This window comes from Hermetia illucens, chromosome 7 (genome assembly GCF_905115235.1).
Source record: "Hermetia illucens chromosome 7, iHerIll2.2.curated.20191125, whole genome shotgun sequence".
NCBI classification, from domain to species: domain Eukaryota; kingdom Metazoa; phylum Arthropoda; class Insecta; order Diptera; family Stratiomyidae; genus Hermetia; species Hermetia illucens.
This window is the reverse complement of record NC_051855.1, coordinates 8,005,118-8,023,520: the sequence shown is the minus strand read 5'-3', so window position 1 is coordinate 8,023,520 and position 18,403 is coordinate 8,005,118. Positions and strand designations below refer to the sequence as shown.

Sequence of the window (18,403 nt, the reverse complement as noted above, 5' to 3'; positions counted from 1 at the left end):
CTTTGAGAGTAAACTGTGGTGGTATAACAATGAACAATGACAACAACTCATCAGACGCTGCCTCACCTCTGCCCTTGGAGTAGGATGACCGAAAGTGGCAACAGGTGGAAAAACGCTTGTTTTTGAATGCTTGGGGGCTATGCCCCAAACGAGGGATCCGTGGGCCAAAAAACGTGGGAGTAAATTGCTCTCTGTTTGGTCCGGTCCAACATCATGTGGATGTGGACTTAGGATCCCTCATATCCCAAACAATAGTGGTATGACGCAAGCTACATGAAGTGCGACCAAAAGTTAAAAGAAGAAAGAGAGATAGACTTAGGACCTGAATAATTGGATAGAATTATCAACTGGACTGTAACTTATAATTGCTGAAAGAAAGAAGGCTCTTTAACTTAAATCAAGGATATACATTTTCACTTACATTGAATTTCTCCTGCGCTCGCCCAGCATCACTTGATCTCACATGTAAGATGTTCTTTTTTTGCAATGCATCAAATTTACTGAAGCTTGATTTCTGTAGGGTAAGAAATGAGAATAAAAGATAGGAAAAGATTTAAGATTTATTAATCATATAAAGTTTGTTAATTCACAACACTAAAATTCTAATAGCTCAAAACAACAACAAAAATATAACAAAAAGAGACCTGCTGCCCAGTGAAGAGCAGAAGCTGGACGATCTAGACCTAGGACTCCTAGAGCTCAGGTTGGACAACGATGCACAGGAAAGCGCCATGTCGCAGGAGGAGGGTGCAACTCCGTCAGTGGAGAAGAGCTCCAAACAATAACGGAGCCAATGGCCAGCACTAAGATAGCCCAGATGAACCTCCACCATGCGAGAGCTGCATCTGCAGTGATTGCATGGGCAAGTTCCAAGGAGAAGATTGGAATAGTGCTAGCTCAGGAGCCCTGTGTGTACCGGGGGCAAATTCGTGGTCTGCAAGGAGGAACCATGCAAGTAATTTAGGACTCCTCTTGTGAAAAACCGAGAGCTTGCATAATTCCCAAACTTTATTTAAAATACATATTTCTTTCAGAGTTCTTAACCGGGGAACTTGTGGCTATCCAAGTCTCATTGGAAGCCGGGAGAAGCACTCGAGAGACAGTTGTGGCATCGGGATACTTTCCAGGAGACGAAATCCGGGCTCCACCGGAACAAGTCGCAAAACTGACGAAGTAGTGCGAGAAGAGAGCGTTACCACGTCTCCTCGGTTGCGATGTCAACGCCCACCAAGCAGTCTGGGGAAGCAGCGACACCAATCGTAGAGGTGAGTACCTTCTTGAATTTATTCTTAGCAATAAGTTAGAAATATACTACGTAGGGAACACTACAACATTTGTGACCAGCACCAGACAGGAGATACTAGATATAACTGTAGGAAATACCCTAATGAACGGAATGGTCAGGAATTGGAGGGTGTCGGATGAACCTTTAATGTCTGATCACAGGATAATCAGATTCGACATTGAGGGTAACTCCGAAATAGAAAGAATAATAAGGAATCCCAGGAGAACGGATTGGGAATCCTACGCAATGCACTTGAGCAACAACATTGCCTACCATCAAGGGGGCGGTGACATCAGGAGCGAACTGGAACACAATCGTCATTGACGCATATGAGGCCAGCTGTCCGGCTAAGACAGTCAAGTCATCAAGGCATGTACCATGGTGGAACAAGTTCCTGGTCAGAATGGGAACAGAGGCACGAAAACTCTTCAACCGGGCAAAACAAATCGGGGACTGGCAGAGGTATAAAAATGCACTGACTGCGTATAGCAACGCGATCAGGGAAGCGAAACGGAACAGCTTCAGGGAATTCTGTGAAGGGACCGAACAGATCAAAGAAGCAACCAGGCTGTACAAGGCTGTAACCAAAGACGGGGGAATATCCTCTGTCTTGCTTGAAAAAGGAAGATGGGGTGGGATGGGAAGGAGAACTGGAAACTAGCAAAAGAGGAATGTTCAGAAGCTAGGCTAAGATGGACAGTGGGAACTTTTAAACCACCTGAAATCTCCCGGAGTAAATGACATTTTCCCAGCACTTATCCAGAGAGGACTAGGAATTATCTTAGAGTCTCCCCTGAGGGTGGTAAGGGGGAGCATAGCACTGGGTTACATACCAAGGGCATGGAGACGGGCAAAAGTGGTCTTTATTCCGAAAGCGGGTAAAAAGGATCCTTTTCATCCTAAATCTTTCAGACTAATCTGCCTAACATGGTTCGTACTCAAAACGGTGGAGAAGGTCATCGACAACTATATTAGAACTAACGTTATAAAGCGTAATCCCCTACATCACTGTCAGCACGCTTACCGGGCAGGACGGTCAACTGAAACTGCTCTGTATCAGCTGACAGAGGTACTACGGGATGCCATAGAAACAAAAGAAAGTTTTTGGGATATCGAAGGAGCATTCGACAACACATCGCACACAGAGATACAGGATGCCCTGAGCCGCAAAGGAGTGGAAACACCCTGGCACTCTGGATGGGCAAAATGCTAGAAAGCAGGCCAATAAAGGTACCGACAGGTACAAATTCTATTATCATGAACACCACTCAAGGCTGTCCACAGGGTGGAGTACTATCGCCACTGATGTGGAGTATGGTAGTGGATGAACTCCTGGACGTGTTAACTAATACTGGAATACAAGTCCAGGACTACGCGGACGGCATTGTTCTAATCTGTAGGGGCAATTATGAAGATACCCTATGTGATAGAATCCAAACTGGATTAAGGGTTACTAGTGCCTGGTGCAGGAAGGTGGGACTGCGGATCAACCCAGCCAAAACCACAATAGTTGCAGCCCGAAGATACTACTTTCGATATATACTGCAATAGTAAGGCCAATAATTACCTATGGAGCGGTAATCTGGGCAGAAAGAATCGAACCCAGCACACAAGCCAGCGTCACATAAGCTCCAAAGGCTGGCTTGCGTGTGTATCAATGGGGCAATGAGCGGGTGCCGGTGTCATTGGTCCAAGGAAAATGTACTTTGAGCCAATGGGCAGGTACGCTAGCATATTCCAGGCGGAAATATACGCCATAGACAAATGTGCCTCCTTTAATCTGTAAAGGAACTATAGGGGGGGCAGAACATAGCTATTCTCACCGATAGCCAAGCAGCGATCAAGGCACTTAGATCCAACCAGGTGAACTCTAAACTGGTATGGGAATGCCTTGAAAGACTGAATACACTCGGCTCGTCCAACAAGGTGTGAATATTTTGGGTTCCAGGCCATGCTGGGTTGGAAGGCAACGAGGCAGCGGACGAACTAGCCAAGAAGGGAGCAGGGACGCCTTTACATGGGCCAGAACCTTTCTGTTGAATCGGAAATGGTTTCATGGCTATGAATCTAAGAAATGAAGAGGAACGGTTGAGGGAACTAAACTGGGCCCTGCAAGATTGTCCGATTTGAATCCACTAAACCACTTCACAACACTAAGTGTTTGAAGAAATGATTTGTAAGGACACCCCAATGCCTTTAGAAAGAGTTGGTTTAAAAATCTTCGGTAGAATTCGACGCTTATTACGATACTCCAGCAATCGTAATTTTTGAGCTATTAGGATTATAGTGTTATAAAGGTGTCGATTTTTTTTAGAAATTGAAATGCCTTTGGCAACTAAAAAGTTGGGAAATAAAATAAAAAAGTATCACCTGCTGTACAACTTGACAGTTTTGAAACACCCTTCGTGTTATACCCTTTTGTTATTTATTTATTCTTAATTAAATAATAAATAAAATAAAATAAAATAAAATAAAATAAAATAAAATAAAATAAAATAAAATAAAATAAAATAAAATAAAATAAAATAAAATAAAATAAAATAATAAAACACCAAAATCTCTTCACCTTTACAAGATAAAGGATTAATTTAGTCATGCAATACATAAAAAATAAATAAAAAGGTTAAAGTAACATCAAATTTGAAACTACAATATATATATATGCCAACTGAATATTTTATTTTGAATTTCACTTCACTGAAAGCATAATATCAATTAAATAAATACGAAAAATAAAGAAGGTATTTACCTTGAAACCACTATAACTACGAATGCTACTCTCCTGTGTTCCCACTCCAACTAAACTGCAATAACTATCCCGCTACATAGCACGGTAAGAGACAATACAATTCTTCCAACAAATAACACAGTAGAAAAAACAATACTACTTACCAAAGCCTTTACTGATATACCAGTTGATATTATACGGGCTTGATCCTTTTCAAGTATATCACTAACAGATTTAGCACGCTGGAGTTTAAAATGTTAGTTGTTTTTATAATTAGTAATTTGATAATGGTAGGTGAGGCAAAACTATTTGAAATTACATAGGAAGCCTGTATTAAAAATTATTTTAATTGAAAAAATACATGAGAAAAATGAAAAAAAAATATAAAAAAAAAAGTGGAATAAGGGAAGAAAGGGAAACATAATACAATATAAATATAAATATATATATTTTAGTTACTATAATAAGTTAAATAAAAAGCAAAGAACATTTATGCAAGTGCTAAATATAAACTAATTTCAATTAGCACTCCCAAAAAATATCTTCTACACTTTTTAGGGAATTTAAATGATATTTAAAGTAGTTTGGAAAATAATGTTGAAAATATCAGAATAATACTACGTTAGTGACAAATGAAAGTTTTTCTATATTTATTCCATAATTCATACTTAAAGAGAATTCCCAGAATTTAATATCACATGATAATTGGGAGAATATATATTATTTTTTCCCTCTAATTAAAGTGCTATTTGAAAGGCAAAAAATGTATTCCATACGTTTTTCCAATGTAACAAGCGATATAAAGAAACAATAAAATAATATATAGATAGTCAGAAAGTGCTAAAATTACAAACTAATACAAAATATAAGAAGAATATAATGATGAGATATGAAGTAATAAATAAATAAATAAAAGTAAGTAACGTAGAAAATAATAAATAAAAACGATGAACAAGGATATAAAATGAAATGAATAATTAAAAATAAGTGGCATATAAAGTAATAAACAAAACTGCAAAAAATAAAAAAAAAATGTTAAAGAAGAAGATATAAAACAAACAAAGAAATATATATAAAAACAACTACATAAAATAATAATTAAATTAAGTTATATATTAAGAGATTCAACAATAAATACAATAATAAAAAATACTATAATAAATAAATAAATAATCTATTGCCTTTTATTCAAATTAATAGCTAAAAAATTCACTTACCTTGAGATCATTCACGCTGTCTTGCTTTTTACAATTGTCACTTGCCAAATTCGTTAAATCCCCGAAACTACGACACTGTTTTGTTGGGACGATATTAATTTACTTATTTTAATGATCACAATAAACAGAATAATCCGATTAAATATTACCCTCAAAGGTGGGAAGAAAGTAACCAACATATTTTATGGATAAAATTAGTATCAGAAAAAGATTTAAAAATACCAAGGAGCAGAACCATATAGCACAGACATGTCTGGGTTCAGAATTGTATGTGCGAATTTCATGCTCCGTCAATGACACCTAAAAGATGTTTAAACTTCCTATATCATAAGACGCATTCTGTTAGGTAATACATGTCAGTAAAGGTAGAGCAGTCCATAAAACTATTACCAAAGTTAAATGACTCTAAAGACATCAAGAAAGGTTCTGCATTATTACACATGATGGGAGCCAAGTTAGCGAAACATCCAAGCCTCTCGTCTACCAAGACCGTTAGTGAGTGGTGATAGCCACCCCCTGTACGAGGTGACCATACTATTAACAAAACACTACGGATCTAGACTGGGGAGTCGTAAAACGACATTCAACTCTGCCGAGCGAATGGCTTCGTCTGGATTCCGTGTTTAGGAATACCGTTTTTTTGCGGACTTTGGCCACAGGCTCGATGCTCTGGAGGACGTCATTTCGGATGCGTATTCTACCGCTCAACAGCAATTTAGATCTGTGGCTGAACCGAAAACATGGTGAGATTGATTATTTCCTTACCCCACTTTTAGGGGGGCAAGGGCAGGTTTTCTGTTTTAACTGCACAAGGTTGGAAAGGTATGATGCTGAACACCCTTTTCTTCCTGTTGTGTAATAGCCTTCTTCAGCAGCTTTGTGCAGACGCAGAGGAGCTCTCTCCACGCAACATTGTCAGAGAGCTACTGAGGGGTGCTTTCAGATGGATTCGTGTTTAACGTTCTGTTTGGATCCATCTTGGAAGGTTCTATCTCTTTCTAACAACACATTTCCTCCTCTTCCATCCCTTTGGTGAAAGGGATTCCCTGACTTGAAGGCTTCCTAAGCTGAGATAGCGGAGTTATTGGGTAACAGTGGGGTTCACTTTCCATATGCTACTACCATATAGGAACGCAGAAATTACACTAGCTCAGAACAGTCTCAAGTTGATCTTGGTGTTGAGATAACTGTATTTTCAGATTTTAGACAAGGCGGGGAAAGCACAATATCTAGTTCGGTGCCACCGTCAGCAGAACTACGTCACCTAGATATACAAATTGATGGAGGTCTTCGATGCTCTGCCCATTAATGCCAATGGGGAGATTGCGATGACCCGTCGGACTGAGGTTTTGTTGGTATTTATTTTCACTCCAACTTTAATTGCCTCTCTATCTAAATCCAGAGCCATTTGGCCAAGATCAATCACCCAGTGAGAGAGCAAGGGGATGTCATCTGCATAGTCGAGGTGTTTGAGGAAAGCTGTTATCTTCCATTAAATTCCTCAACGTCGTCCGTACAAACTACCATGAAGAACGTCGTTGAGAGCAATAAAATATAAGTGGCAGGATGCAACCATGGCTAAATCCGCTTTCCACCTCAAAATCCGCTGAGGTTTTACCTTGGTAAAGCACGTGACATTTTGCGACATCATATATCCCTCTGATAATAGCTATTAGTTTCTCCTAACGCAACATGTAAGCGAACGTAAGTGGTGATCCCTTTCGAGGCCGATGTTAGCTCCTCTCTTGTCTCATGACGGCGAGGTTTTTGGAATTGCCCTCTCGTGTATTGTTAAAGTCGTCCCAGACGATTCAGAGATATTATGTTATCGCCTAACTGAGCTAATTCGGTCTACGAGGTCCCCACTTAATCTAAAAATATGGGCATCATACATTTCACTGGGAGCGGACTTTTCCGAAAGTCATCTTTCGGCGTTCGCACTGGGACCTATGCTACCCGTTGACCGCCAACACGTCATGGGTGCGAATTATATCCAGGGGAAAAACCGCCTAGCATTTCTGGCCAGAAGCCGGCGAAGTTGATGTGTTTGGAATTGACGGAGCGCTGAATCCGCCATCCACTTGATGGCGAATCGGACCAGTTGGAGAGGAACTGCCTCTCACTTTTCTGGTCCATGCACTCCTCTGTTTTTACGACCGGGTACCTAGATGCGGCAGACACTAGACAAAAAGCATCCAGTTAAGTGCAATAGACCTAATCAGCCAGCTGACGAGCTAGTTAGGCAGGGTTCAGCTAAGCACAGTGTGACTTTTATGCAGGTCAATAACGAATGGGATTTTCCCCGACTTCTTCATTGGAAATTAGTTCCTCTTTGTCAACACTATCAAGTGGCCTGGAAAAGAAGGAGATTTCAAGGGTTTATTTCAAGTTTTCTTGGCTATCTACCTACTAGCTGGAGATCAACTTCGCCATGTTTTTTACATAGCATGATGGTCCTAAGCCCAGGGAAACAAAGAGGGTTTGAGACAACGTACTTTATACTATCCTCAGTTAAAGAAAGAAGGCTGGTCAAGAACTGTAAAATTACTGAAGCAACTACAGACTGTGCGACTGGTCATGACGAAATACCGTCAGAAGCACCGCCCTCTTTGCATTGCATTGCGCACTGTGAGTTGGGGCTTAAGGATACACACAAACTCTAGTGCTTTAGACAGGAACTGACTGAAAGCGGACTATGATTGGTTTCTGGAATAGGCACGCTGATCGATAACAGTAGCGTGGGTCCTCAGAATGCCTGCTTTCTTCAACTTGACCGGGAATTCCGGCGATAAGAACTGGATATTCTGGGCAAAATCGAAGTAAGGTGGTGAGACTCTGAAGAATACTCCTCTCCTTCTTGCTACACTAAACGCAATGTGCTGTTTTACTCTAGAAAGTGGAGTGGTAGCAGACGCGAATGCAGTGTTGGATTGCTTCTGACTTGTACCGCAAGGTGCGGTCTTTTGACCTAGAAGCCCGTTTCTGACAAACTTCTAACTGCAAGATTCTGGTCCAGGTTAAGGAGCATCATAATTGTACAATTCTGAAGACCAAAGTGGAATCTGACAACACCTTATTCGGACACGTGATGAGGGAACACGGTCTTGGGGTAGTAGTGTCCATTGGGTGGTTTGCAGTCGGAGATAACTGACTGCACTCGAACGGAGCCTCACTAATACCTGGTTGCCTCGGTGAATAAGTTACACCTTACCGTGCTGCGGGGAGCTATGGAACGGCGGACCTTCTAACCCCCATACTCGTAGGAATCAAATGAGTAACCATAATAAAATAAAAAAAAAAATACAGCCAATAAAGCGGGGCCTCGTACTGCACATAAACTGGTTAACCAGGCGGAGGCATATCTCAGAAATACTGAGAGCCAGGTGATTACACTCGAGAAGGGAGAAGTTGGGATGTCAAGAAGTGGGTACAAGATCAACACTGGTATACTGCGAGGACAACAATCAACAAAAACCACTGCTCAAAAAGCAGGAACTAGCAAAAGCAGGTTTGACATAAATATATCAGACGTCAGGAAGAAGGTCTCAGTGGTCTGCGCCACCTGAAGGAAGGCCTGAAACCATAAGAGGCCCTTAAGGAGGCTTACGATAGACTTATGCCATCTTTATCGGAGCCAAGAATGCGGGGAGCAGTAGAGATTAGTCTGCAAAAAGGGAATAATAATAATAATAATAATCGTTGGCGCAACAATCCATATTTGATCAGGGCCTTGAAGTGTGTTAGAGGACTTAATTCAAGACCGTAACGGGACACTACAGTATACTGTAGGAGTCAATGTGGTCAGCATTAGCCTCGTCCGAGATTATTACCCTGATTTAACTCAGGTACTCATTCACAGCTGAGTCGACTGGTATCCGACGTTAAATCACGATACAAATTCCCCGGCCAACAGTGAGAATTGAACCGTGACCTTCCGTACGACAGCTTTGCGCTCTAACCACTCAGCTATCCAGACATAAAGGGAATGCTCCCAACAAATCAAAACCTGAACCCAAGGGGGGAGAAAACTTGGGCAAGTCAAGGGTGAAGGCAGGAATCAGGAAGCTTGCCATTAGCTATGCTAGTGTGGTCAAGGGCATTCGACTGGCCATACTGCTAAAAATGTTTCCTGAGCACATACTCATTTGTAAGGAGCAGGAAACCATCGAAAACCTTGTCGTCAGGCAGATGTGCCAGGGATGGACTGCGAAACTTTTGTTCACTGGGATACACTTTTGACCAAGTCATATACTGGTGGACTGCGTGACGGAAGACACTGCAGAGTGGTTTAGGACTATAGTTCCTAAATTGGCAGTTTTTCTCCCAAAATCCGCGACAATAGAGACGGAAGACCTAATGGACCTTTCAATCGCTCAGAATGAGGATCTCCATACGCGATTACGGAGATTCTTCAGAGGCAAGGTAGAAGGCAAAAGGACTAGATCAACCAGAGAAATAGACCTGCTGCCCAGTGGAGAGTAGAAGCTAGGAAGCCCTAGAAGTGGACCGGGTGGATAGCGACGCGCAGGAAAGCGCCATGTCGGAGAAGGAGGGCGATACTCCCACAGTGGAGAAGAGCGCTAGACAGGAGGTACTAGACATAACTCTAGGAAATACTCTGAACGGGCTGGTCAGGAATTGAAGGGTGTCGGATATAGAATAGTCAGATACAACATTGAGGGTAATCCCGAAATAATAAGAATAATAAGGAATCCCAGGAGAACGGATTGGAAATCCTATGCAACGCACCTTAGAAACAACATGGCACACCTTCAAGGGGACACTGACATCAGGAACGAACTGGAACTAGAAATAGTGATGGAAAACCTCAACACAGTCGTCATTGACACTATGAGGCCAGCTGTCCGGCTAAGACAGTTAAGTCATCAAGGGATGTGCCATGGTGGAACAGGAGCCTGGCCAGAATGAGAACAGAGGTACTAAAACTCTTCAACTAGGCGAAAAAAACCTGGGACTGGTCGAGGTACGAAAATGCACTGACTGCGTATAGCAGCTTCAGCGGATTCTGTGAAGGGATCAAACAAATTACAGAAGCAACCAAGCTATACAAAGCTATAGCCAAAGACGGGGCAATATCTTCATTCTGTTTCATTCAGTTTAAAGAAGGAGGATGGAACATTTAGCGAGAATAGGGAGGCGGGTGTACTCTGCTTGCTTCTCAGAACTCATTCCCAACGGCGGCCCCACTACACATCCTCCGACAGAAGTTGATTTCACCGTACGGTCACCGAAATCAAACAAAGCGCCGGGCGGGGACGAGATTCCAGCCGAGCTGTTATAATCCGGTGGAACAGGTCTACTAAATGCGATATACCAACTACTGCTGTGAATCTGGGAGGACGAGGAGATCCCAGACAACTGGCGCAAGAGCATCATCTGTCCCATCCACAAAAAGGGAGAACTGCAGAGGCATTTCACTAGCCTGTACGTCCTAGAAAATACTAGCGAAAATTCTGGAGATAGAATAAGGCCCTACGCCGAACGACTCATTGGCGAGCACTAAGGCGGTTTCAGGCCGGGTCGCACCACAATCGACCAGCTTTTTACCATTAAACTGTCAAGTGCTGGGAATATAACGTTGACGTGTACCAAATCTTTGTGGACTTCAAGCAGGCATACGATCGTGTGACCGTCGAGTACTGTGCATTATAATACTGCAATCTGGTATACCACCTAAATGACTGACCAAGATGGCTATGACCAAACCCATCTCAGGAGTCAGGATCCAGAAGAGGTTTATTGATCCCTTTGAAACACGTACTGGTTTGAAACAGGATAAGGGACTGGCGCCGACGCTCTTCAATCTAGCACCCGAATACGCTAGATACCAACACCAGCAGGACGCTACTCATTGAGTCGAAACAATTGTTAGCGTACCTAGATGAGACATCAACATCATGTCCTGAAAACTCATCGACGCAGAAGAACTTCTGGATAGTCTTCACAATGCTGCGCTGTCGACTACTCTGGCGGAAGCTGAAGAGAAAAGGCTTATTAAGAAACGCGGGGCAGTTGTGAAACGCATGCGATCTGCGACGATCCTCCAGGAAAACGTCAGCAAAGGGGTGAAAACAGGCTGATAGAGCTGGAGGACAGAATTGGACAGAATTTCATACAACAGGCGGACATGGAGAGTAATAGAAATTCCACGAAAAGCAGAAACAACCACGCCTCCTGATGAGAATATCGCGAGCGTTAAACGGTTCGCAGACAGCCCGTTGCTGAGTGAACTGGGGAAAAATGAAAGGAGGAAGGGACATCTGAAGAAGACTTCCCTTAAGTACTCTCCAAGGCTCAAAAGAAGACGGCAAAGAGGCAACAACACGCCGCACCATCAGAAAACCTTCTGCTTAAAACTAAATCGGACACGAAGGATGGAGCACCAAAAGAAATGGTGACGAGACGAAGGAGGCCTAGACCACCAGTTCTGCCTATTAAGCCGACAGAAGGCAAGACCTTTGCGGAAGTCCTCAGGGAAATTCGTTAAAAGATCAAGCCCGAAGATAGTGGAGCAGAAGTGTCTTCCATTCGTAAAATGGAGGGTGGTGGAGGCTCTGTGAAACAGTCAAGGGGCTTTTGAGAGAGAAAGCTTTGGTTTCTAGCCTGGAACCCACATGCTCTGTGGAAATCAGAGACCTTGACTTCCTCACAAAAAAGAACGAGGTAGAAGGGACCCTCAAACGCGAATGTCCGGATTGGTGTCACCACTGCGAACTCCCGAGGCCAAAAACTCGCCGTGGTGGAAGGGAAGGAATTGGTTGGGTAGTGTATAGGATACGAATCCGGGTGGACACCGGCAGGTTTGTCGAAACTCTTGCAACAGGTGGGGACGTGCTGGAGGGCACTCCTGGGGGTCGTGGGGGGGACACTGTCGTAAATTCAGGTATCAACCTAATAACGACGGCCTGCTGAGCTTTCATGCCCAGGAGGGCATCGAGGCGTGGTAAGCCTTCTACGTATTGGTGCACAGCGAAAATTGCAGAGTTCGGGATGGAATGTCACAGACTCAGCCGCTAGACACAACGCGACCAGAAAGAGACATCTAACATAATCACAGAGTACAGATCAGCCAAAAGTAGACTCCGCAGCGCAATAAACAGGAGCAAAGCTCGCTTCTGGTAGGAGGTCACTTCCCTGAAAGAGAACATTTTCTCTTCTCGTTGGAAGGTGGCGAGGCTTGCGCTTATCAGCAAAGGGAAAGGCGACCCTGAGTTGCCGTAGACTTATCCTTAAGGCAGTTCAGTTTTAAAGCAGGGAGATCCACATTTGATGCTGTTATGCAAGTCGTGGATTCCGTTCGTCGAGCGAAGGCGAATCGCAAGAGAATCAGAGGAGGATGGAGGTCACATTGGGGGGTCGGACCTATGATAGTATATTTAAACTCTATATGGCAGAAGAGTCGCGCCTGGTCGGTTGGCGCCTTATGGAAGGTAGGATGGGATCCGTCAGCAGCTCTATTTAAACACAAGGGATCCTTGTTCAGACAACATTGTCAAGGAGACGCTGAAGGGCGCTAAAAGGTGGAGCGGTTTTGTGCATTACGTTCGGGTTTAGTTGGTGGAGGAGCCGGATGGCAGGGTTTCCTTGAACTAACAGTTCCCTCCCATTGGTGAAAGCAATTCCCTGATTTGTAGACTCCGCAAGGCCGGAGAGTTCGGGGACTAGCTCGAAGTGATGTGACAAACGTTTCCAGGCCAGCTCTCTGACAATGGGGAAGTGTTTAGTTGGTAGTCCGACGACGTCCCATTCTGGGAGTCCAACTCTCTGTGCGAGAATGGATTTATTTATTTATAATAATTAACGGACAACAAACAGAGAGAATTCCAATTAATTATTGTCCTCAGGAGGAGGAGAAAGCAAAGGCCCGAGGAAAATTTAAAGAATGTGCATAGATCCAGATAGGACACACGAGGGAGGCTTTTCTTAAAGAAGAGATAACGGGTGAATTTACGTTACACATTTTCAAGGGCAAGACAATCACAGTTACGGGAGGGTGACCAGATCACGGAGCAATACTCGAGGGTATTCCTCACAAGGGAATTGAAGAGAGCTAAGGAGGGTTGGATGGAGTCAAAATCAGAGGAGGAGCGAAGAATAAAGCCTGACAATTTTGCTGCTCGATTGATGACATCGAGGCAATGGGTGTCAAAGCGGAGCTTATTGTCGAAAGTGACTCCGAGGTCTTGAGTGGAATTTAAGCAGGATAAGGAATGTCCGTTAAGCGAGTAGGAGAAAGAAGTGGGTGAGGATTTTAAGGAGTAGCACATAGAGTGACACTTTCTGACGTTTAGCGCTAAACCATTAGTCGAGCACCAACGAACCAGAGTGTCCAGGTTATTCTGAAGGGAAACACAGTCCGTAGGCGACGATATAGCGGAAAACAGCTTAAGGTCGTCTGCATAGAGCAAACAGGGACAAGTAAGGAGGGGAGGAAGGTCGTTAATAAAAAATAAAAATAGCAAAGGACCCAGAATAGATCCCTGTGGGACGCCAGAAGAGGGGGAGAAGGAGCTGGAAGTACAGCCGTCAAAAGAGACGCGGCAGGATCGGTTGGAAAGGTAAGAGGCAAGCCATAAAACAACTGGTATGGGAACGTTTACGGACGAGAGTTTGGATAGAAGTGTCTTGTGATTTACAGTGTCGAAGGCTTTCGCGAAGTCAGTGTAAATGGTATGCACTTCTTGCCGTGAATTTAGACATTTGGCGACAAAGTTAGTAAAGTCAAGCAGGTTGGAGGCAGTGGACCTACGTTTAACGAAGCCGTGTTGTTCTTTCACTATGTGTTGGCCAAAGTGGGCGGACAACCAGTCGCTGACATATCTTTCCAGGATTTTGGAACAGGAGGAGAGGAGAGAAATGGGACGGTAATTCTCGGCAAGCGAACGATTGCCACTTTTGTGAATGGGGATAATGAGAGCCTCTTTCCACAAGCTGGGAAAATGATTCTCCTCAAGGCTTTTGTTGAAAATTAGAGATAGGGGAAGGGAGATGGACTTACCAGTTTTGATCAAAAAGAGGTTTGGAAGACCATCGTAGCAGGTCCGACCTTGGCATCAAGTTCGCCAATGAGGTATTCGACAAGGATAGGAGTAAGAAGGGGAATGGTAGGCGATGCGGAGCAGGCTACATCTACTATCGGGAGGGATTCGGAGGAAGGAGGAGGAACATAGGCTGACGAAAAGTAGCGGCAGAGTAAATCACAAGATCGTTGGGGGGAGCCAGAGAGTTGCGAATGTGGGACCAGAAAGGTTTCAGATTCCCGCGCTTTAGTGAGTCTTCCACGCTGGACAAATATTCGTGTCTGGTCTTACGTATTAAAGATTTGACCGAGGAACGAAGGGATTTGAAAAAAACTAAGTCAGCAACGTTTTTGACGTAGTTTTTTGTGAATTTCAGTGGTGAACCAGACGGGGTAAGAGCGTAAGCACTTAGGAGAGGAGGGAACGTAACAAGGAAGAAGATCAGATAAAATGGTATAGAACGTGTTGAGTGCTTGGTCACATGTAAATGGAGAGAGCAGGGGGACCCAGTTGATTGACGCCAGGGCTGAGTTCAGACCTTCGAAGTTCGCCTTACGAAAGTTGAACTTGATAGGCTTGCGAGCGACAGGAGAGTGGAGTCGGGATATCTGAACATTGAACTCGAGAGCAGGATGATGGGCGTCAGGAGCAACGTGAGACGGAGCATGAAGAGATTGGGAAAGATAACGTAAAGGAAGATTAGAGAGGACAACGTCAAGAGTGCGATCTAAGTGGTTTCTAGAAAGGTTAAATTGGAGGGCCCCACAGGTGTACATGAAAGTGGATAGAGGAAGGGAAGGGTGGGTCGAGTTATTAGGGAAGGAGGGAAGGCCAGGTGTAACGGGCCAGGAGAGCATAGGAAGATTAAAGTCACCACAGAGGATGAAAGGAAGTGAGGGAAACAAAACGGTTAGGGCCTCTGATAATCTGTCGAAGAAATCCTCGTACAGAGAAGGGGGGGTTAGGCAGGGAAAATATACACACGATATGATAAAGGGACATACGTTTGGCGGAAGGACACGTATAGTAACAGAATCGTAGGAGGAGGAAGAAAAGATGATTTCGGCACGGAGAGGGGACTTAACAGCTATTAGGGCACCTCCGCCGGTTGTCTTGCCAAGCGCAACGCAGTCTCTGTCACAACGAAACACAGAGTAACCTTCGAGGAACTCAGAATCTAAAATCCTGTCATCCAGCCAGGTTTCAGAAATGCAGATGACATGATGTTGGAATGCTAAGGCAAACAGTTTGAAATCCGACAGCTTGGTCCTTAGACCCCTTACATTTTGATAAAATAGCCTATAGTTATTGGAATCATTCAAGTTCAGCGAGGCAGGCGGGCGGGCCGGAAATTTTCACGAATCTTAGACCTCTGATAAGGCTTAACGAAGACCCCCTGTGGCCAAAAGGTGGATTGGACGATAGCATCGAAGTCATGGGGATATGTCACTTTGAAGGAAGCCATCACTCAGTCAGGAGAGATTCCCCTACCTTACCCCAAAAAAAAGGTTATGAATGGACGACCTATTGACGGAGCTAGACTACGAAGAAGACCGAGAGCACGATATGGACGACAAGGAACCGAGACAGTTGGAGGACAACGATCCAGGCGGCCAGGGACCGACGTCGGGCTGTGGTGCCACCACAACGAAATTGGTCCGTGCCGCGCATAGAAAAGGAAAGGATCTGTGTATTTGGAGCACTGAAGTAAAAAGAGTAGCTTACCAACGTTTTGACGCTTACTTCCCGTGATATTCGAACAGGATTTCGATACACGCTTAGCGAATATTTCTGCTCGCTTATTTGCTGGTTATCCTGGTATAGCTTCCTCTATATAAGTTAGGAAAGGATTAGTTGCGTTAATGGAAGTCAGAATATTATTACAGTTGTCTGCCTGTTGATTTTACTTTAAAGTCTGAACTATTGCATAGACGTCTTCAGATCTCTAAGGATTAATTCTCAGCAAGACAACCAATTGGTACCAAACTAATTTTACTCACCAATTTTTTAACATCTATAAGTAATTCACCATCTCCAATATTTTCTCTGCTGCTTCCAAAAGTACTATATCTACTTCTATTGTTACTACCAATCAGGACTTCATGTTCCCGTTGTTGTCCCGCTTTGGGTTTCAACAATTCGTGGGGTTTGTCAATATTGTTATGTTTGGGAGTATCGTTTGTTTTTATAATAACAAAATTGCACTTTTCTTCCTGAATATTTAATGAGAATCGAACATTACGATTTACATTGTATTGATGTAACTGCTGTTGTTGAACGGTTTCATTAACACCAACACAATCGCCATTTGAAAATTCACTTGACGTGAAAACATTGTTACTGGTTGATAGAAACTTTTTAGAAATGACTCCAATATTGTTTTGTTTCCTCACATTAGTGAAGTTTCTCCAATCGTTGATGAGATTTTTAGCATCATCGGTTTTCTCACTCGCACTTATACGGTTTATATGGGTCATTGATGCCATACTACTGCTAAAATCTGTTAGGAAATTTTCATCCCTTTCATGATGTTGTTGAAATGAAATTTCTTCTTGGGGATTTTTTTCTTGAGTCTGCTCTTGTTGATGTGTGAAAGGACTATCTCGAATTATACTGGAATTCTTCTCGCTTAATTCATTTTCGCAAAGTACAATTGTTTGATTTTTTATTGTGTATTTTTGTTGATGATTCATTGTTTTTTTGATGATCGAAGCAGCCGTGGGAGGACTGTTTGTTGGTATTGTTGTGTTCTCAATGTTATTGTTTAGAACCATTTTAGATGTTAAATTCGACAAATTATTGATTCGATTTGTTCCTAGATTAACTTTGTTGGTGTTGTTAGTGTTAGTATTGTTGAATTTCATTGTTTGCCCCGATAAAACTTTCAACTCACTGTGGGTTGGATAAAGTTAAAATATTATGATGAGTTAGTAACAACATGGACTATTTCGTGTGATTTTGAAAATAGAATTTGAATACACACATATAATAAGACTCTTTTTGAGCCTAGTCTTACCTAACCAAACTACACAGGTGAAAAGCCTATATCCTAACTCGAAAATACTTACCAGACGATTTGGTTGATTCCAGACCTAATTTGCTTTATACCACTTATTGGTGAAAGTGAGTTTCCTAGTAATGGCAACGATGCAACTCTCACAAACCATGCATTTAAGTCAGAAATTAGAAAAGAAACAAGCTATTATAGAATGCCTGTTAGACAGCTAGACAGAATGCTGCTTGACAGCTCTCCGTCGACCAAGCTCTGCAGCGCAAAAATGCGTCGCTCCCCACAGCTATCAGCGAAAGAGGCAGCGAGGGCTAAAAAACCCGATGTGACACCAGGACGCCCAAATAGAGAGGAAGTCTAACCAAGTGGCGTGACTGACAGTGCTGGAATGCAACTCCAATACTTTGTTGTATCCCTGTTCTGGAGAAACCCCAGTCAGAATCGCTAGTCCTGAGTAGGTGGATTCGAACCCGAACCGAGTAGACGTGCAGTCGACCGTCCCAGTTAGAGCCGAAGAGGAAAGGCTCATCAGGAAGTGCACGGCAGTGGTGAAACATATGCGGTCGGCAACTTTCCTCCAGAGGAACGTCAGCAAAGGTGTCAAAAACGGGCTGATGGAATTATAGGAATTACCGGACTGCATCTCTTTCTACAGGCGAACGTGGAGAGTAGGGGAAGATGCTTCGAAGGCAGAAACAGCCCAATTTCCTGCTGAGAACACTGCTAGTGCCAAACGAATCGCAGATAGCCCACTGCAAAGCGAACTGGGGAAAACATGAAAATTGGACGACGTGCCCAAAAAAAGGAAGGAAGGATGAAAGGAAACAACTGGCTACGCCGCTAGAGACCCGTCTATCCAAAGACAAGGAGGTTACAAATCAAAAGCCAGTAATAGAAAGGACAAAGAAACGAAGAAGGACTATTCTCTGCTCATTAAGCCATTTGCAGAAGTTCTTAGTGAATTCCGCTACCGGATCTATATGGGAAACGAAAGATGGCGGAGTCGAACTAGGTCGAAAGACGAGCAAGAATCAGTTCTGCGAAGCGGTCAAAGGGTTACTGGGGGGAGAAAGCTCTCGTTCCTAGTCTAAAGCCTATATACTCTCTAGAAATCCGAGATCT

The 18,403-nt window shown here is 43.3% G+C and overlaps 1 protein-coding gene across 3 annotated transcripts in view; it reads right to left on the bottom strand.

Annotated features, from left to right (window-relative positions):
• The window catches only part of LOC119660933 (intracellular protein transport protein USO1), a 73,888-nt gene that overhangs the window by 19,401 nt on the left and 36,084 nt on the right, over positions 1–18,403 (bottom strand). For all 3 annotated transcript variants that reach the window (XM_038069924.1, XM_038069922.1, XM_038069923.1), the window contains 6 exons: positions 16,272–17,163; positions 15,997–16,101; positions 5,231–5,305; positions 4,178–4,255; positions 4,035–4,106; positions 422–514 (listed from right to left, as the gene is read on the bottom strand). In XM_038069924.1, the coding sequence (XP_037925852.1) occupies positions 422–514; positions 4,035–4,106; positions 4,178–4,255; positions 5,231–5,305; positions 15,997–16,101; positions 16,272–17,135 (1,287 nt within the window). In that variant the 5' untranslated portion in view covers positions 17,136–17,163. The remainder of the gene's footprint in view (positions 1–421; positions 515–4,034; positions 4,107–4,177; positions 4,256–5,230; positions 5,306–15,996; positions 16,102–16,271; positions 17,164–18,403) is intronic.